At 46.2% G+C, this 21,159-nt stretch overlaps 1 protein-coding gene across 5 annotated transcripts in view; it reads left to right on the forward strand.

Annotated features, from left to right (window-relative positions):
- Positions 1-21,159, forward strand: part of MYO9A (myosin IXA) — a 176,749-nt gene that overhangs the window by 124,678 nt on the left and 30,912 nt on the right. For all 5 annotated transcript variants that reach the window (XM_082290759.1, XM_082290762.1, XM_082290760.1 and 2 more), the window contains exons 11-18: positions 2,751-2,872; positions 3,880-4,021; positions 4,729-4,924; positions 9,218-9,337; positions 13,783-13,858; positions 18,266-18,409; positions 19,062-19,101; positions 19,991-20,113. In XM_082290759.1, the coding sequence (XP_082146885.1) occupies positions 2,751-2,872; positions 3,880-4,021; positions 4,729-4,924; positions 9,218-9,337; positions 13,783-13,858; positions 18,266-18,409; positions 19,062-19,101; positions 19,991-20,113 (963 nt within the window). The remainder of the gene's footprint in view (positions 1-2,750; positions 2,873-3,879; positions 4,022-4,728; positions 4,925-9,217; positions 9,338-13,782; positions 13,859-18,265; positions 18,410-19,061; positions 19,102-19,990; positions 20,114-21,159) is intronic.

Genomic DNA, 21,159 nt, shown 5'->3' on the forward strand with positions numbered 1-21,159 from the left:
GGTCTGTGGAACAGCTGAAAATGAGCCTAGAGAAGTGAACTCTGGTCTTTCATGGTCATTTACTGGACTATTTTAAAAACCTCCCTGTCTGGCATTGCTGATTGGTGCTTTTGTACTGATCTCAGGAGCAGTGCAAGTTTTTAGTGTGGCCAGAGGAGTCTCACAGCACATTTGCTGCTCAGCTGCCCAACGTCCCATGTGGAATTATGGATGTCTAGAGGCCTTCTAGAGCAGGGCAACAGTTTTTCACTTTAGGTGTGTGGAGACATAAAACTCTACATGATTTAGGGGGTTTGGAGGGGCAAAAAAATATAAAGCCCCTCAACAAGTACTTCAACAAAGAGTCATGATAATAAATATGTCGGTCCAGTAACACCCACCCATCACCACTGCAATGTTGCTGCTCTTGGCTCATCACACCCAGGTTTTATTGCTCTCCCCGTGCTCCTGACCAGTCTCGAGCTGGCAAAGCTGGCCCTAATGGACCCTGCACTCCATTAAGGGGCTGTTGGAAGTGGGCAGTTGATGGATGGTGCTGACTCTGAGAAATCCCTTGGGAGCAGCTCACGCCTGCTCCGAAATACGCAGCCTGCAATTGCTGGATAGAAGCTTTTTCCTGGCTTGCACTGAAAATGCCATGAGTTTTAATCAAATCTGTGATTTTTTTATTGCCTACCGTTCAGCAGGGACTTGGGAATGTTGTTGTGAGGTTCTGTTGTGTCCTGGTTGCTCGGCAAGAGCTGAAGGAAAAAGATTAAAAAACGAAAAGAGAAAACAAAATTCATAATGCAGAGTCATTCCTTACTTTCAGGATGTTTTTACCAAGGGGATGTTGTATATTTTGAATCCCAAAGGCTTTAGGGATGCTAAAAACTCCTTCTAAGGCAGCACACGTCTGTATCCATCTGCGTTGTTGTTGTAAGATTATACAACGTCTCCTATACTGAATTCAGAACCTTGTAGGGGTTGTTTTAGGAAGAATTTCCTTGTGAAATGTCTCAAAGCTCTTCATGCTCTTTAATTCTGAGAATGTCTGTAGAGTTCATGTTAATTTTGGATGAGGAGTCTTGGATGGACATACTTCTTTTAAAGTTGTTTGCTCATATTACAAATAAAGTCAGAGGCAGCAATAACAATGAATCTGATTGTTCGAAAGATGGATCCTCTTAGGATTTTGAAACCTGTTTCCTTTTCATCTTCAATTCTGCCATCAAAATGTCCCGTGATAGAGAAGTAAAAAGGCAGCTGGATCAGTAGGTCTTTGTCCAACACGTGGAGTAAGGTGCGCATTCCAGTATCTCTGTTTAGACAGTGAGTCACAAGTCTTAAAACATATGATAAAAATTATGATGTTTAAACTCCACTTTCATCCAGATGTGCTAAAATAATTTCTGCATAAGACTTCTTGAAGTAATTCAGTTGCAAGTATATCTCAGAGGACATAACCTTTATACGAGAGAAGGGGTTAGAACTATTTTGATGGAAAATGTTTTCATTTTGAGGCTTTTTTCTTTGAGGCTTTTTTGCCTCAGCTTGAATTTGGGGGCAGATCCTCGCTTTTACTGTAGAGGGTGGTGGTTCTGCTGCTCCTGGAGCAGTGGCTTTGTATGGCTGGAGGTCTCTTTGTTCACCCATGGAGCACTGGCCATTAATAGTGGAAGATGTGGAAGAGCAGAGCCCAGGGAAGCAGGGATGGGAAGTTTACTGCTTTTTCTGTGTAATTAATATGTTGTACCACAATTTCCTTCCAGCAACTGAATACTAAATATTCATTGATGCAAGTTGTGTGTCCCTTTGATGGGTGGGAAGCTCTGCATGCCCCAGCCACATGCGCTGGGAACCCCAAACCCCCCAGGTCCCAAAGCGTGGGAAGTGGGAGAATCTGCCCATCTGCCCCACTCAGGTGAGCCCCCACCTGCAGAGCTGCCCCAGCCCTGGGGCCAGCAGCAGAAGGACCTGGAGCTGCTGGAGAGAGCCCAGAGGAGGCCATGGAGATGCTCCCAGGGCTGGAGCCCCTCTGCTCTGGAGCCAGGCTGGGAGAGCTGGGGGTGCTCACCTGGAGAGGAGAAGGCTCCAGGGAGAGCTCAGAGCCCCTTGCAGGGCCTGAAGGGGCTCCAGGAGAGCTGGAGAGGGACTGGGGACAAGGCATGGAGGGACAGGACACAGGGAATGGCTTCCCACTGCCAGAGGGCAGGGCTGGATTGGATACTGGGAAGGAATTGTTCCCTGGGAGGGTGGGCAGGCCCTGGCACAGGGTGCCCAGAGCAGCTGGGGCTGCCCCTGGATCCCTGGCAGTGCCCAAGGCCAGGTTGGATGGGGCAGCCTGGCGTGGTGGAAGTTGTTGCTGCTCATGGCAGGGGGTGGAATGAGATGAGCTTTAAGGCTTCTTCCAGCCCAGACTGTGCTGTGGTTTAGAAGCAATCCAGGAAAAGGAAAGTGGCAGTCCACACGTGCTGGGTTGTCCTTGGACTCCCACACAGCCACCCTGTGTCCGAACAAACCTCTAGTGCATCTGAAATTGTGAAATGCTCTGTGGTTCCCTTTGTTTCAAGTTGTTCCAGAGGTTCTTTATCCTTTTCTTTAGAATCAAAGAAGGCATTGATGGAATATCAGGAGTAAGGATAGACAGAATAAGGAGAGATGTTTGTTTTGGTAAACAGTGTATCAGTTTCCACAAAACCTTTTGGATTTTGTCTTTTATTTTTGCTTGCACCAAATCATCATTATGTCATCTGTGGGGGTTTTTTCAGGAGGAATATAGAGCAGAAGGAATTAGCTGGCACAACATCGACTACATAGACAACTCCAGCTGCATCAACCTGATCAGCAAGAAGCCAACGGGGCTGCTCCATCTGCTGGACGAGGAAAGCAAGTGAGTAGGAAAATGCTGGCTTTGGAAATGAGATTTGTTTTTTCAGCTAAAACGTGTTTATCCTGCAGTTTTCTGGAAAAAGAAAAACAAAAACCAACTTCCCAGAAAGGTGCTAATAGCTCACTGGGCTCATTGGTGTTTCTAGTGTTGCTTTCGAGGTGGCAACACACAGAGTGGAGAATCAGCCAGCTGAGCAAAAAGCCTTAAAAAATAATTACTGAAATTCCTTTCCAGAATTTCTTCCATTAAAGGGAAGGGAAAAGGAAAAGGTTTCCCTTGCTTCTCTCTTCATTTCTTTCCCTGTCTCTTGGGGTGTGACCATGTGAAGGTGCTGAACCCAAGTGCATGAGCTAAAGCAGGATGTGTGGGTTCTGTTGTTGAGAAATAAGGTGGATTTATCAATTTACTGTTCAATTAAATTGAACCCGAATAAAGTGAGGGCACTTGTCCATAGGGGCTGCATTTCCACAGGGTGTCATGGGCATCAGGGACTTACCTCAGATTTGCATCCTTGGTTGCATCCATCCATCGTCCTGGGAGAAGTTCTTGGGTGAACATGCGGCTTCCGGGGCTGCTTTGGTGTGGAAACTTCAGAGCAGAACAGTTCTCCCATCAACTGCTTGTGCCAGTTCCCTCCATGTGAAAGGCAGGGAAAGGCCAGGTGGTTTTACTGAGGTCACCTCAGATCCACGTGGCCCAGGGCACGAGGTCTGCTCCCACCATTTGAGGTCTCTCCCCTACTTCTTGTCTCGTTGACAAGAAACCAGCAGTGATGGTCTCCCAGTGATACTGTAATTGGGTAAAGTTGTGAAATACACCTCCATGCTGCAGATTTCCATGGAGCTTGAGGATGGAGGGTTGGCTTTCTCTTACCCAGAGGCTCTGCTGAAACAGACACAGAAGTGGAAGCTCAGAAGGTCTCTGCTTTCCCTTTTGTGGCCAAGAAAGAAGTGGAAAAGTTTTCCCGCTGGGTTTACAGCTTCTTCCTTTCAATTCTCTCCACTCAGTTTTCCTCAAGCCACAAACCAGACACTGCTGGACAAATTCAAGCGTCAACACGAGGGGAACTCCTACATCGAATTCCCGGCGGTGATGGAGCCGGCTTTCATCATCAAACATTACGCGGGCAAAGTGAAGTACGGCGTCAAGGTCTGTCACCCAGCTGTTCCCCGGCAGCTGCTTTCATCTAAATCTGGGATAGGGAAGGAGAGCCCCAGAGGCTCCACAGAGATGTTTTGGAGAGGACTTGTCTCAAGAAGATGGGAGAGTCAGGAGAGAAGTGTTCGGGGAGATGAAAAGGTGGTAGGGGACTGGGTCATCCTGCTCTACTCCACGTGGGCATTTCAGGAAGAGTTTAGGGATGCGCACTGAGTTCAGTGCTATGCCCCAATGACGAGTTGAAATCGGGTGTCTGGTGGCCTCTCTGGCCTTTGTTTGTGTAGAAAACCCAGTGTTTTACTCATCATTAGCCACCTTTACTACAGGTCATGTGTGCTTAGGTCTCAGCATCCCACTGCCACAGGTACTTTCTGGAATCCCCTGTGAACGATTCCAAAGTTGGCCCTATTTCTATTCATGCCAGCTATTAGCAGAAGGAATTCTGGTGGGCAGATGAGACTCTGTGAGAAACAGCCTCAGGATTTGCGGCTGCAAATCTCTCATCATGTTTCTGATGCAATAAACGCACGTGATAAGCATCACAGATGATGGTCATGAAGAGGTATCTGATACGGGAGCCGGAGAGAAAGACAGAAACAGGATTCAATAGTTGTGCTGGCCCAGAGATAGCCTGGAAGATCCCACCTGGAGCATCTTGTGGGCATTGTTTATTTTCCTCTTTTCTCCTCCTTCCCTAGGATTTCCGAGAGAAGAACACGGATCACATGCGCCCGGACATCGTGGCTCTCCTGCGGAGCAGCAGGAACGCCTTTATCTGCGGCATGATCGGGATTGATCCCGTGGCTGTTTTCCGCTGGGCTGTCCTGAGGGCCTTTTTCAGGGCCATGGTCGCGTTTAGGGAGGCTGGAAAACGATATGTGGAGAAGAAAACTGGTACGTGTGCCCATCAGCTGGTCCTGGAGCTGTTTTCCAGTGGCAGTTCGGGTCTAGTATGTTATTACACTGTTTTAAGTAGCCTGACTTACTAGGAGTTTTTAATCTATTAGAAAACTCATTAAAATAACAGGTAGATTTTTTGCAGAAGTCACATTTCAAGGTACATTTGGATTTTAACATGTCATAAGGAAGTATTTTCGTTTTACTGCTGCTTTAATTTTTCCTTTTTGTAGGATGCATGGATAGAGAAACCCAAATCATTCAAACAGAGACATACAAATTATCCAGCAAAAAATGCAAATTATTTTTGTAATAGTTCTTGAGCCTTTATTTAGATCTGGAAACAAAAAAAGGCAATAAATCTTCCTATCATTTTCCAAGCTGTTCACCCTTTCAGCTGCAGGAGAGCATGTCTCTTGTCTAGCAAAATTCATGGCTTTGCAGTCATCCAGAACCACGGATCACAGGGGCATTAAATTAAAGGGAAGTGATGGTGCATCATCATGCTGTGGCAGGCAAGACCTGGCTGTGCTTTTAGACCATTTCTCTGCATAAAACAATTTCGGGAAGATGAGTACAAGCTATTACTATTCATTTCTGGGCACAAGAGGGCTTGAAATCCATGATGGAATTAGAGCCTCAGCAGGGAAAATGTCAGCTGGGTTAAAATGAAGTGCGGAGCCACACCATGAATTATTTTGCAATCAGTGAGGTTTGCATTGTGGAGAGCGAGGGAGCCTGGGACAAGGAGTGCAGGGATGGAAGCTCTTCAAGCAGAAAGAATCATTTTCTTGGGAGAGAATCCCAAGAAGAGCAGAATGCAAAAAATCCTCTTTCAGCTCTGGAAGTTCTTCCTCTGACACCTGTCAGATGCAGCATAAGAGAGGAGCTGATTCTCATGAGCCTGAGTCTGTCTGGCACATCAAGGCCGTGGTTTTGGACAGACTAACCAAAGAGGGAGATGGCAAAGATGTTTGGCATTGGAAGAAAGGCCACTTCAAAGAGGTGGCTTCCAAAATCCACCTTTGCATTTTCATCTTGCATAAACCCCAGGCTGAACTCAAATGAGCTGATCCAAGAGATAAGAGAAGTTCATTGAACTCAGGAAGTAAGAGCTGATTTCAAGCCCTGCTTCGCTTTCTGTGTCTCTGACAGCTGGTCCTGCTCACTGCCATGCTCATCTCCTCGCTCCTGCTTTTCAGTCCAGAGTTTGTAGCAGTATCTTGCTTATATCTCTCTCTCTATATATCTATATCAATACCTAGATATGATTATAGATATATAAATAACTGGGTGAGTCCAGGAGGTCTTGAGACAATTCTGAGACTCGATTCTTGTATCGCCTTCTCTTTCCATACCAGCATTAACTAATGCATGGTGATGGCTGAATTTCTGAACCTTTTCATGGTGCTGCTCTTGTATCTGTCCATGTCCTTCAGCCTGTATTCAAATGGCTTTGTGCTTTGTACCCTCTGGGTTTTGAGTCAAAGAAAAAACAAACAAACCCCTCAGAAAGCCAGGTAAGGTTTGTCTTAAACTTCCCAACAATCCTCCGATCATTTATACCCTGATCTTCTGTGTGCTCCAAACTGGGAAAAGGTCATGAGAAAGTCTCCATTATACAGGCAGCACTACTGGGAGGAGATGACCTAAATCTAAATTCCGTACTGAGGTACACCTCATCTGTGGGAAAACCTCAGCCTACAAGCAGTGGCAGAGCTGGGATCACTGTCCTTGCCCTCTTTGGAGAGCTACCCACCATGTCCAAGCATGACCATCCAGGCTGGACAGGCCTTGGAGCAGCTGGGTCTAGTGGAAGGTGGCAGGGGGTGGGACTGGATGATTTTTAAGGTCCCTTCTAACTCAAAACCATTCTGGGATTCTAACTTTGCCCAGGTCACACTTAGCAAGGTGAGATCAGTAACAGTGTTTCCATCATGTTTTTGCTGGTGTGACCTCACACTCATCTCCTGTTCCCTTGTCGTCCTCCAAAATCCTGTCACCAAAGCAGGTGGCTGTGGAAGAGGTGGGCGTGGACAGAAGGCTCAGCCAGTGTCAGGACAGTGCCATGGGCTGGTGTAGCATGATGCTACATGGTGCTGGAAGTCCCTTCTTCTCTCCAAAATAATGCAGAAAAGCCCCAAATTGATGCTTCACCTCCATGGCAGAAAACATTTGTGAGTTATCAAAGTATCACTAAAATTCTCCCATCTTGATAGATAGAAGCAGAGAACCAAAGACAGCACATATTTGAGGTTTATTTTGGTTTTTATAAAAAAAAAACCCCTTGATGGCTTTCATTAGCCTGATTTGGGCATCTACCTGCCCACTGATGTGAGCTTCTGATAAAATGATGGTAGAGTAAGAAAAGCCTCTCTCACACGTTCATCCACATGCACACACTTAATATTTGTACAGATATTTTTTCAAGACATGCTGCCCGTTCTTGGTTTTTGAGGTCCTTTCCCCATCCATCAGGCAGGTGAAGTGAGGGAGCAGGGAAATATCCAAAAGGTGCTTCTTTTAATTAAAGGCTCTTTGCACTCTTTGTCTGAATCCCAGCTGCATCTCTCGTGCTGGTACGCTTGCAATACCCAGTGGGGATTTTCTGGAAGAATCCCTGGCTTATGTCTAAGCAGCTCTGCAAATTTTTGCTCTGCCTCCTTTCCACATCATCCTTTTGGTTGTCTCCTTCATGCCAAGCAGATGCTTCTGGAAGGATAATCAGCATTTTTTCTTGCTGGCTTTGGGGACTCTTCTTTTTTTGTGCTCCTGATACCCTCCTAGTGCAGCTTTTGGTGATTGTGTGATTGTCCTCGTTAACTTGAAGGTGAAGAGCAGCAAAGTGAAATTTTGTTTGGTACTTTTGTGTTCTGCCCAAGTGATGCTTCTTACGGTGCTGCCAACGCTCCTCAAGTCAAAGATGCCAGGTTCGAGCGAGCTGCACTTAGCTGAAGGGTGTAACTCTTCAATAATTTGATTTTTAATTATTTTTATTACTGAGTTTATCAATGCGGATTTAAGTGGTTCAATAGAACTGCGTGTTAGACCTGGATTTGTTAGTGAACTTGGATTAAAGGAACACTATCAAGCTTTTTAGGAAAGAAAATTGGCTGATTGGCTTTTTTTGCCGTCATCAATACACATTTATTATGCAAAACCCTCTAATTCTCTGTTAGCAAAAATTTAATGGAAAAAATGGTGCTGTTCATACAAAGGCGAGGCTGTGGAGATTTGGTTTTGCTGGACCTAAATCCTTGCTCTGATGAAAGTTTTGTGGTCCTGAGGCTGTGCCTGCCCTCGATGGGCTCTGCAGTTGGATTTGGGCAACAAGGGTTGCTCCCTGGCTTCTGCAGATTTATTCCTGAAGCTGGTCACCAAAAAAACCACTGCCCCCAAAAATAATCAATAAAAAATGCAAGTAAAGGTGCCAGCAACCAAAAACTCGGTGTCTGAGGTCTCACTGGTGTTAAGGTGAGGAAGACAGCCCTTGACAGTGTTCCTGTGCAAGATTCAGGTCAGCCCTTTCCGATGGTTTGATGCGTTGCTGTGAAATGCTCCCATAGGTGCTGGCACAAGGCGACTTCGTGGTGACCTCCCCACGCCTTGCTGGGAGTGTGGCACATCCTGGACTTGGCCAACCATGACAGAGAGGCTCTGCCTGTTGGCACATTGTCACTGGTGTCACCTCTCCTCCACCCTGTGCTCACAGCTGGGCCATCAGAAGTCCCCTTGGCCACACATTGGTTGTTTCTTCCAACTCAAGCCTATCGTGCCAACCTCCAGACTCTGTGTTCTCTGCCCTCAGGGAATATGGGAACTGTGCTTAATGCAAATAATTTACATTTTTCCTTTTAATTGCCAAAATCTGAGCAAAATGTGGCACTAGGATGCAAGATGAGAATTCCAGGTGGTTGCATCACAGAACATCTGGACAGGGATTTGCAGGTAACACCAGGCAGAGGCACAGAAAAGATTTAAAAAATAAGTTAATAAAAATAAAGATTTATCTAATAATCCTCTTTTTGCCCAAATAATCTTGGAGTGATTATTAAGTGATTATGCTCTGTCTAATGAGGATTATAATTGGGACTGGGACGTGGTCCAGCCCATTGCTCCCGTGCCACGGTGCCGTGCGGAGGAAACCGCAGTTCAATTGTGTCGAGCACGAAAATCGTGTGACCCTCGAGCTCTTTCGGGCTTGTTCCTTCCCCTCTCCTGATTTCTGCTTATAAAATCTTTCTCTTCTCTCCATTTGTTTTTTTGTTTGTTTTTATTTTGCTTCCCAAGGGCATGATGATGCAGTGCCATGTGCGGTTTTGAAAAGTGTGGATAGTTTTAGCTTTCTCCACCACCCAGTGCATCAGAGGAGCTTAGAGATCCTGCAGAGGTGCAAGGAGGAGAAGTACAGTAAGGCTGCACCACCCGCCCTCCCCTCTGATATCACACTCACACGTCCAGAAATGGAAACCAGGTGCATTCCATGTAGAAAGGGTAAAAGAGTGCCTGAGGAGCCTTCCCTGCTCAAACCAGCTGCCTCAGAGCAGTGTTCAGCCTATTGGGAAATGATTAGGCAGGGTTGGAAGAGTCAAATTAAAAGCAAACCCACATCTCTTGAGATCCCGCAAAAATCATTTTGTTGGCAATTTCCCCATTTACTCACTGACAATAATAAAGAATATTCCTGATACAAGGCTGGTACAGCTGTAATTCAACTCAATTTGGATTTCACTGGACTTCCGAAATATCTTCATCTTGTGAAAATGTTGTTTCCCAGGGCTTCTACTTAAAACAGAGGCATTGTCAGTGTTATTTTACAGAATGATGCACTTGGTCTCCATTTCTTCATCTTCACTCCTCTGTCACGTAATAAACTCATCCTGCATGACAACATGGACACTCTTGCCTGCACTACTCTATTTTATTTTTATATTTAAATAGATATTTGGTGCTCTCATGTTTAGATATATTACTTTCCTACCATTATTCTCTTCCTTCATGTGGTGTGTGAAAGCTGAAAGAAATAGAGCTGCTCTGCATGGGCACAGCCTCAGCCCAGCTTGCTTAAACTTCATGAAATTTAGGTGTAAGTGCAAACGGCCTTTTTTTCTGCAGAGCTGAGCATGGTAAGTACAGTAGGTGCATGTTAAATCTTCACAAATCTGGTTTTCCTGTTAGAAACCTTCTGTCAGATGCCTGTGCTTCCTGCAGCATGTGAGGTTGGGGGACCAGAGGTGATTTAGGCCTTAATTTAGGCTTTCATTCTTAATTTAACTACGTTATTTTCCCCTACAAGTTCCCAACACTGCTATCAGAAAACAAAAAGGAGTGATACTAAATTTTACTTGATTTTAGATTTTTTTAAGTGGTGTTGTGCCAGGTGGCCTTACTGATACTACTAAGAAACTATTGGAAAGGAAGATGATTATCAGCAGAGTAATTTTACTTGCAATTAATGAGTCAATTTAACTTAAATTTTTAAGTTGGCTCAGCAGTATGGGAGATTTTGGGGGGTTTAGTTTGCAATTCCTTAGGTGGGAAAAAGGAAATTCATAAAACTCAAGAGATGCTTAGACTTTTAATTTAGTGGGAAGCAGGAAGTTGAGCTCATTGTTGACCTCAACACTTAAAAGCCTCACTTAGGTAGACTGGTCCACACAATTTGGGGTCTCTTAGGATAAATCCAACGAGTGGGTCTAAGAAGAACATTGCCGTAGTTTGTGAATTGGCATCTGCCCAGGCAAACGAGTAATTCTTGTTCTGCATTCAGAGATCATTCCCATCTTCCCACAGGGTGTGCTCCTGCTTCCCCAGGCTCCCAGCCTTGGCAAGCTGAAGTGGGCTTGGAGCATGTGTAACACTGGGGTTCAGAACCCAGCAGGTTTTGGGCCCCACAGGCGAGCTTGGGCTTGGGGACTCGGCTTTTCCCACAAGTCAGATGAGGTTATTCATCCATGTCATCCTTGAGAGAGGAGCCAAGGTCATCTCCTTGTCTTGAGTTGTGCAATTAGTTCTGAACAGAGGGAAAACAAATTGGTTTGATGAGTTTATTGAGATTCCCTGTAGGTGCCTTGGTATTCAGCTTCTGGAGCCAACTGGTCGCCCTTCCCTTACCATTGGCTGCTTCCCTGGAGTCCACCAGGTCCTCTGGAGCAAGGCACTGAGTTTAGACACCTCTGATTCAAGACTGGAGCTCTGCTGGTAGACATTCATCCATAGGGAGTAGATGGGGATTATCCAAAACTCTCCTTAACAAGAGCAAAGACCTGATAGGCAAATCAGTCCATCTTTCCAAAAAACTCCGGCTGAAGGAAAGGGAATATGTTTGAAAAATCAGAATAATTTTCTGCCTGAAGTGTAAACCAGATCAGGCTGTGTTTGAGCTGGATGAAGGGAGTGAGAGGTTGTTGCCACTCACACACTGTTCTTTCCTGCTGAGTATCAATTCCTACAATTTAATAGCCCATATTCACCGTACACAATCTCACGGCCACGTGCCACTCACCAGCTGAAACCTAAGACCCTTTTACCTTCTATTTGTAAGAATCCCCCTTATTTCCCAGAAAAGAGGCTACAGCAACGTGACAGCTTTTTTTGGCTGTATTCTTTCTTTAAAGAGCCAAGTGATGGCACAATGTAGAAAAGTCTTTGTATTTGGTGTATCTAAAGCAGTTCTCTTTAACCCAACTTGTGCACTGTGACCTTTATTAATCAACAAGTCACTTAAGGTGCCGAGCTGGCACAATGCAGTTTAAAGGCAGCTGTTACCTGGAAGCCTGAAATAGAAATTCCCTTTTCCTGAGCAATGCAAGGTGTGGATGCAGGGATAATTTGATACAACCTTGTCTTCATCACTTCAGCTCGACTTGCTGGGTTGGAAGGTGCTTTGGGCCTTTGGTTTCTTTGGTGGGGAGTGCAGGGAAGGGTAGGAAGACAGATTTTGCTCCAAAAAGAAGGGCATGGATTAAAAAACTCTTGGAAATACCAGTGAAATCTCATTTTTCATGGACTGCTTTAGGCTAGAAAAGCCTTTTGGGCCTTAATGGGGAAGTATCCAGGCATATTAAAAATATTAATTCAATCTATATTCAAAATAGATCCAGCTACACGTTAGGTGCTTTCTTAGTGTAAAACTAGCTACACACAGTACTAATGCAACATTTTAAGCAGATTCCTGATTATTCCCATTTTTTCCCTCTTTACAAAAGGGTTTCTTTGTGCTCTAAATCATCAGAACTTTGGGCACAGAAATGCCAGTCTTGAAAGAGACACAAGAACATTCCTAGGACAAGAAATGTAACCAAAAAAAGGCTTAAGTGGCAAAAAGAGAGTTTTGAGCTGTGGGTATTGTTAAGTGCTCAGATGCATTACCCACCTTGCTTTCCAAAAACCTCCAGTGCTGGAGATGCCAAACCTTCTCAGCAGGAGTGATTTGGTTGGTCCTGCTTTGGAGCACAGGAGGGTTCAAAGGTGATCTGGGGCAGCACACCCTCAAATTTTCTTTTGCTGATGTTTCCAGGATATTTGGGCACCTTTAGATGCAAAAACTTAACCAAGTGGACCATCAACCTTTTCAGGGATCTCCTGTGCAGTGTTCAGCTTCAAGATGAGCTGTTACAACATCTCAACAGGGCAAGGAGGGCAGTAAATGTCCTGTCAGAGGGACGTCACCGCTGACTTTGGTAGGGATTCATCTTCTCCTCAGGAACTGCAGGCTCAGAAGAGCAGGATGGGCTCAGGTCTCAGCGTATTTGCTTTGTGTTCATCTTTGGGAATAAAAAATCTTTTAGCTCAGCACCTGGGCTGCATGAGACAGTGGAATTATAAATATGGGGAAGATGCCATTGCTCCCTCCCATCCTGCTACAAACTATAGCTTAGACTTCTTTCTTTTTAGAAAGCTTTTTTCCCCCTTTTTTTTCCACTGTAGGTGTATCAGGGTAGAATAAAACACATTTTCCCCATGCTGAGGTGAGAGCTGTGATTTTTCCTGTCTCACAGCAGCGATTTTGAGACAGTTATAAAATTGCTCAGCTGTTTCCATGTCAAACTCCACATTATCAGATCTTCACATTTCTATGGTTTGGTGACTTGAAAAGTGTTTTGTTGTCTACAGAAATTGTCTCCTGTCTTCCTAAGTGCTTGGTTACAAAACATTTCCACTTTGGGGAAGATAACAGCTGCTACTGTAACCATGTGTGGCAGCTTCCTTGGCTGAATACAAAATAGATACTTTATTTAATATTTTCTTTTATTAGATATATTTTATTACAAATAAATTATTCTAGGTATCAAAGGATATAGGCTCAATAGGCAGTCAAGCCTTTATAAAACAGTATATAAGGTATTTCCTACTTGCTGCACATGTCCATCTGTGGAAGGAGGGAGAGAAGAAGTGCCTAAGGAATAAATGACCATTTTTCCAAGCATTCTAATTATGTCCAGGTGTTTTGCCCATGCCAGCTGGGTTGCCCCATGCACAGTGGAAAGCTTGGGAATCTCTTGGACATGGAGAACATGGGTGGCTGCTCCCCCCCATCAGCCCCTTCCCTCACCCCATTGACTGGCCAGGGCAGTATGTCCCTAAAATACCCCATGCGTGTGTGGGAGGGGAATTAGAGGCTGGAGCAAACAGTGTTACTCAGAGGGTGATGACTCTGGCAGGGAGGTGGGACTGGGGAGTGATGGCATCCCTGGCACCTGGCTGTGCCCGGCATGTGCCAGGACACGTCCGAGCTGCTCCGCGCCGGAGTCAGGGCTCAGCTATGGCTCTGCTGATTGTCTGTGGGGATGGCTCTGCTAATTGTCTGTTGGATATGAGCCAGCTGGAAACGTCTTCTTCATGTGCTGCTGCAGGTATCACTCGGAAGAGCCCGCGGACGCCGCTCTCAGACCTCCAGGGAGTCAACACCATCAACGAGAGGAGCCCACGGTAAGGCTGCCGCTGTTACCTTGGCATGGCCAGGGACCTGGGGTGGGAGAGCACTGTCTGTACCTAAAACCAGCTGTATTGACATTTCTGTATTGACAGTTAGATTCACTGTCTCGCCTGTCAACCTCATCTTCTCTTCGTTCTTTCTCTGCCGTGTGGTTGGATCTAAACACCTTTCCTGACTAAACAGCAGCCAGGGAAAGCAACTTCCCTGTGTCAAAGGCAGCAGCTGTCAGTGGGGGGTGTACGAGGGGGTAAGAAGCATAAGAAAATGAGTGAGTGTGCCAGTATCAAGGAAACAGTCATTTAAGGAGGACAGGTCTGGGTGCAGAACTGCATACCGCTTGTGCTGGCTCCAGGTGCCCTGGAATGTGGAAAACCTGGAAGTTACAGGGTTTGGGATTGGGATTGGAGTTTAAAAACCTACTTTGCCAAATGCTTGCTTGTTTTCAGGGGGAGAAAAGCACACTTGCTTCAAAGTTGATTGATTTTTGCAGATTTTTTGTATAGTTTTATTTTTAAGTCCTTGCTTGAAGTTTCCGACCATTTAAGCAGCTACTGAATGAGATTCAGGTCTACACCTGAGATATAGATCTGTTCCTCTCCTGAAAAGCCTTCTTCATCCCCATTTCGGAATTAAGTTACTTGTGAGGCCAAAGTCTTCATTTCCAAGGGATGTCTGGGCACTGATCCTTTTCCCAGCTATTCTTGTGCTACCCCTCAGCACATCCCAGGAAGTCTGATTTTCCCAGTGCCCCACCAAAGGGGTATGGTGCCTCTCTGCCTCCCTCTGAGCAGGTGTGTGCTGGGGAAGGTGATAGGAGCATCCTCAGCTCCTACAACTGCTGCTTGGAGCATCCAGGTGTGTCTTTATGGCTGCTCTGAGGTTAATGAGAAGCCCAGAACAAGCCAAGAGGAGTCTGAGTCTGTCTCCTGAAATGTGTCCATCAAATCAGTCCTTGCAGCTCAGTGGCTTCCCTTCCACACAAAATTAAATATCCTTCAAGGATATTATGAAGGCTCATTTTTAGTGGCTTTAATGCCAAGCGGCCGCAACAAAAATTGGATACATGTCGTTCCTTTTTTTGCTAGGGGAGGAAAAGTGGCTTCTTCTGCCTGGTTTTGTTCACCATGAAGGCTAGAATGTCCTTATTCTTCTGAATAATTCCTCCCCTTTGAGAAAGGCAGCAGCACCCTACTGAAGGAGAGTGGAATGTTCTCACATCATGACAAGTCCATTTCAGTGGTTAGAGAGGATGGGATTTCCTTAAAATGGTTGGATTGAATTCATAAATTTGTGCCACTTCTCAAGTTTGAGCAGAAATCCAGATGGTACAAGCAACACCACCCTATCCTGGGAAGGTGACACAGCCCTGGCTGTCCTCAGCTCAGTCTTTGCCACCTCCTTCCCTTTCTCATGATGCTGCAGCTGCTGGGGCTCTGGTGGGTTGGGTTGTGACGACAGTCGGTCCTTGGTAACACTTGAGGCAGGGAAGGTTGGTGTCTCCAGAGGTGACGTTCCCTGTTTCCAGCAGCTCTGATTGTGCAAGTTTCCCTCAAGATAACGTAATGTGAAACTTTGTCCCTTTGGAGATCTTCCCTTGTAGATAAGAGGATTCCTGCAGTTTCTCTATCCAGCCTTTGGCATGTGAGGAACATCCGTGAACTGGAACAGGGCTTTTCTTGACTGCCCAACTCCAGCTTTAGAGGCACTTTAGTGGGGGAGCTTGGACTGCCAACATTTTCATAGTCCAAAATATTTCAATTGTCTCAGCAAGGGGATGCTGTAAAGGCAGGGAAACTCCTCCTGACCCAGGCAAGGAGGGGGATGTGTTTATTTACTGTGGAGAGAAGTGTGTGGTCAGCTCTGGTTATGTGGCTTAACCCATGCCAGCGCAGCAGACAAGTCATCCTAAACAGCCAGAATTGAGGAACTGTGTGTTCCTTCCTCATCCTCAGCAGCTGTGACCTACCAGCAGCCTCAATCTGAGCCTTTATTTGCAGAAAAAGTGCTTTTGGAGCCATCCTAACTCCTGTGTTCCTCCTCCTGTGGTGCCTCGATAGCATGGTCCATGATCTTCACTTCCCTTGGGCATCATCAGTGATGGGTTTCCATATGTCACCTGTGCCCCTTCCTTCTGTAAGCACAAACAGGGTGTCTCATAAGAACTCCAAGGTCCAGCCTGTGCTTCCAGAGTAGGCAGGTGATTTTGATCCCTTTCATTGCAGCTGCTTTTGATCTGGAGAGTCGTGTGACACTTGATAAATGTTGGTATTCCAGGTAAATGGCACTCGTTGAGCAAGAGGAGGTGAGCACAGGGGTGCAGGTAACATGTCTGGAAGAGAGATTGGCTTTAGCAGCTTCCCAGCAGATTGACTGGCAAGCAATTTACAGCTCCAAATTAAACAGGAATTGCTTTCAAAGCCATCTCATGATCATGCGGTCGCTGATAAGTCTGGTTGTGCATCCAACCCACGGGATAGCCCGGGGCCTGTTTCTAAAAGCAGTTTTGAGGCATGACATCACTCAGGAAGTCACTGTGGAGGGTTTAGGGAGCCAAGTGCTCTCCTCTGATCTCAGAAGAAAGTGGACAGGTGGTTTGCACATGCTGGGAGGGAAACCAGTCTTCAGTGGAGTGCCTTCCCTGGCTGCTGAGAAATGAAAGCCAGGCCGTGCCTAACCCAAACCACTTGGGCTGGTTGGGATCCTGCTGGTTTGTGCTCACTGGTGACACTTTTAAGTGCAGGGATGTCTGAGCAGGTGTTGGTCTGGAAACAGCTGTCTGGGTTCAGTGAGATGCTTGACACCAAAGCACCAAAAGCCTGCATCTGTCACCATGTGAGCATATCCCTCCTAAAGTGTCCATAACAAACAGAGCTGTCACTTTATCTCTTGGGTTTTTCAAAGCTACGTGGGAATTTCTAGGGTTTTCCAGAGAGGTTGGGCAGGATTAATGATGTGTTGTACATCCCAGAAGTGGCTATTGAGTTTTGGTGGTTCCTGTCAGCTGGTGATTTTTTCCCCTACCTGCAAACAAGAGGGTTTTGGTGGATGGTACCTGAGATGTAGAGAAGAAAGGTGGACAGGAGGATATCGCCTGGATATTCAATCTTCTCACTAACAATCCTTGAATGGAATGCTTAAGAAAGCAGCTCCTGGAGCATTTAGCCAGGGGTTTTACTTTGCTGTGATTCATCCCTGCTTTTAACAGTGGTCTGTGTCAAAATGCTGATTTAATGGGGCCAGGAAGGAATTTGGGAAGTGCTCAGATGAGGCAGGGAGGTGAGGTTGCTCCGAGGATCCGGCTCCAGGCTTTGAGCTGACTGAACAAACAGCTTTACATCCTTTATTTTTTAATTTCCATGCAGCACTTGAGATTTGCCTTTCCTCCAAATCAAGGCTTTAAGGCAAAGGGCTGCCTTGTTGTCAGACCTCAGAAGTGGCTGGTGCCTGAGGCCACGTTTAAACCACCGTGTCCTTCAGCATCCTCATGACCTGGTGCAGCCTGGAGTCTCCTCCTGTTCTTTTCCTCCTGTCTGAGATAACTTGGGGGGGGGGGGGTTGCAGCCCCCACATCATTCCTTCTATTGCTTCTATTTCGTGTGATGATTTCTGCAAGGCTGATAAAAAATTTAGAATTTAAAAACCCCAACAAACCACCACCAACCCACCAAGCCAAAAATATCGTGGTTGGGTGCTGCCCATGAGAGGCTTCATGTCCCCCAGACACCACTGAAAGTCTCCTCAGCTCTGGAAATGACTTGCCCTGATGTGTAGTTTGGTCAAGTATCCATTTCTGTCCCTCCAAGAGGGGATTTTGGCTCCTCTCCTCATTCCCTTCAGCCCTTCTGAAGCCAGGTGAGAATTTCTGGAGACCACAGCAGTTCTGCTCCATGGCAGAAAGGACCCAGTCGGGTGACTGATTTGTGATCAGGTCCCAGAGAGTGATTCTGGGTCGACCCATCAGTCCAACTGGGGCTGACATCCATCTTTGTGGCAAATAATGAGTTTATCGTGAATTAGATTTGCTTTTTCTTTCCCTAATGGAATGATTGTGTAAATTCGAGGAGACAGAGTTGGCACCAGAGCTCATGGCCTCGTATCCTTCAGACCACCAAAGGTATCTAGTGGTATCTGTAGACTCAAGGTTTCTGTATGGAAGAGCTGGAAGCTGTTAGTGTCCTGCTGATAATTTGTTCTTTTTGTGAATATTTGATCTTTGAGAGGTGCTTTAGTGGCCCATGGCTTCATGTGCTGTCTGGCACCAGGGACTCATCCCATGGGAGCGAATGAACAGTGGAGAGAGAAAAGCAGCAGCTCTTTTTCCACCAAAGGGTTGTTTTAAGATGTATTTTTATCATAGAAGCGTGGTTTTGATCTCTTCCTAACGGTGTTTGGTGTTTCAGGGATGCCTACGCAGTTGGCTGGAATGGCCGCATGGGGATGAGGCACAACAGGCTCGCCAGCCCCGGCGCCTTCCTGGACAAAGATGGGATATTCGTCAACGCTACCAACAGCAAACTGCTGGAGAGGGCCCACGGCATCCTCATGTCAGTACCCAGGAGGGGATCTGGGCCTTACTCCTGGAGCACAATGAGCAGCATGGGGAGTTAGGGGAATGTGAACAGCCAGGGTATAAAACTCTCAGGGTGCCAAGTAGACTTGGAGGTGTTTCCCAGTTGGGTCAAAGAGATGTTTGACACGTCTGATTTAACTCTTCTCCTTCATTGAGAATGACAGACAAAGGGAAGAAAGAGAAGGGACAAACCTGCTGGTCACACCAGTCTGAAGATACAGCAGCAGTGTAATGCAGTCACACTTCTAGCATGATATCAAAGTTTCCATTCTACATTGTCTGGGCAGATGATGTTGATGATTCACACTGCAGCCTCCTCAGAAGGTTCAGGGAACACCCCAGGGTGACTGGAATGAACATGGGGTTTGGAAAGCAGGCAGCTGGTCAATCATTTTGTGACACGGCTTCTTTGCTCTTCCCAGGTTCCCTGCATCCCATCATTCCCAGTGCAACCATTGCCATTAACTGGATACATTCCTCTCAGTCTGCAATATGCAGGGGCAGCCCCATTTCAGTGCTGGCTGTGGGCAGCAGCTGCTCAGGGGGATTTGAGGGGCTGGTTTCATAAACTCCTTCGTTCCACAATTGCACTGTGCATTAACCTGAGCCGTTTATTATCTCCCCAGGCGAAATAAGAACTTCAAAGCCAAACCCAGTCTCCCAAAGGTGAGTGAGAAGCAGCATTTTCCCCCTGGTGGGGCTGTGGGTTAAGGCTGTAGCACAGTGATGCAATGCTGCTGGATATGAAGAAGACCATTGTGTCTACACCAAGACCTTGGTCAACTCAGCTTTGTTCAGGGCTCTTTAACTCCTATAAACCCAAAGGATTTCAGCCCTGATTTCTGCTGGAAGAGAGAGATATGAGCACTTGCATCCTCCTTGGAGCTGCTCTGGCTCCTTTTTCCCCTCTTTCTGGGAAGAGGTATTTACATGCTGGTGAAATTTAGTAATTAGATCTCTAAACTAAAATGAGCAGGTGAATGATGCAGGAGAGCTGGTACCTGATAGACAACGACCTTGTTACTGTCCCTCCATCTTGGCTGCATTTATTATATTTTAAGAGATGCCACGAGGTCTGTTGTTCCGAGAAGAATAATGCTTTTTGTGGTCCTCGCTGGTGCTGTGTCTGTGAACAGAGCACCAGGAGGAGCAAACATTGTTTTTACTACTCTCCATGTCCATCTTGCACCTGGAGAGGCACTGATGCAATTAATCAATGAACTGCTCATTAACAGTGAGGAGAATCATGGAATGGTTTGTGTTGAAAGGGTCATCCAGTTCTACCCCTACCACGGGCTGGAACAACTTCCTCTGTCCCAGGCTGCTCCAGGTCCCATCCAGCCTGGCCTTGGACACTGCCAGGGATCCAGGAGCAGCTGCAGCTTCTCTGGGCACCCTGTGCCAGGGCCTCCCCACCCTCACAGGGAAGCCATCCCTCAGTGTTCCCTCTTGAGATTACATCACCTAAGGAAGCCCTGTGAGGGTAAAGGAGGGATATAGCAGATGGTGTGATGATAACATCTGGATTTTCTCTGGATTCTCTCTTTTTCTGTAGCACTTGCTGGATGTGAAGTCCCTCAAGCACCTCACGAACCTGACGTTGCACGACCGCATCACCAAATCTCTCCTCCACCTCCATAAGAAGAAAAAACCACCCAGCATCAGTGCCCAGTTCCAGGTGAGCCCTTTCCTTTGATGGAGAGAGGGGAATCACCTGCTCCAGGCACAGTCCTGCCCCATCCCCAGCAGCATTTAGGCCGTGAATCCCACTGAGGGCTTGAGGGAGCTGGGAGATGCTGCAGGTATTAAAAGGGTGCAAGTGGAGAGAAATAAGAGTGAGGATGGCTGTCGTGGGGGATGACATGGCAGAGCAAGGTGGGACCTGAGGATGAGCTGCAGAGGGAGGTGTTGGTGCATCCCTGTCCTCTGGTACCTCACATTCCAAGCCATTGCATTGTGGTGCTTTCTCCCCCCAAATCCAGAAACCCCAAAATCCCCAAATCACGCTTTCTGCAGTCCTTTATCCAGCATAATCTCTGCTGAGCCAGAATGGAAATTTTAATAGGGACAGAAAGGTCAGAATCCTGCTGCATTTTCTCCAGGCAGGCAGAGGAATTCAGAGCAGGGATCGATCTTGTGTTGTCAGTGCTGTGTGCCAGTCTGCAGTCCCTGGGGTTTGCTGCAGGGAAAATAATCTTCCAAGGACTTGGCAGTGCTGGGCTCACAGTTGGACTCAATGATCTTTAAAGGTCTTTACCAACCTGAGTGAGTCTGTGATTGTTCTGTATGTGCATCACGGCTTGGAAACTGCTACAAGACATGTGCACGAGCAGGTGGTAATAATAGAAGGCAGCTTTTCACGTAAAATTTGGGTTCTAAGCAAGTCTGGGTTGGTTTTGACTTGTAATTTTGACTGCTTTGGAGTTTTTTGGAGATGTGGTTTATATTTAGAAATTCTCCATGTGTAGGTGTGGGTAAGATTAAAGAATTAAAAATATGCATGCGCACACACATATATATATATCTCTATAATTTGCAGAATGCACATCTGTATATTTATATATTTAGCCTTGTCTGATCTAATGGTATTCTGGTCAAAATTCAATCCTGCAGAGTTTAATTCATATCCGTGGAGGGGTTGAAACAGGGATATCTTGGAGTGAAAGGCCTTCTCAAAACCTATTTATGCTCCCAACAAAACTCTGGAAAGCCCCAGGGGGGCAC

The sequence above is a fragment of the Coloeus monedula genome (genome assembly GCF_965178545.1).
Source record: "Coloeus monedula genome assembly, chromosome: 14".
In the NCBI taxonomy this organism is placed as follows: domain Eukaryota; kingdom Metazoa; phylum Chordata; class Aves; order Passeriformes; family Corvidae; genus Coloeus; species Coloeus monedula.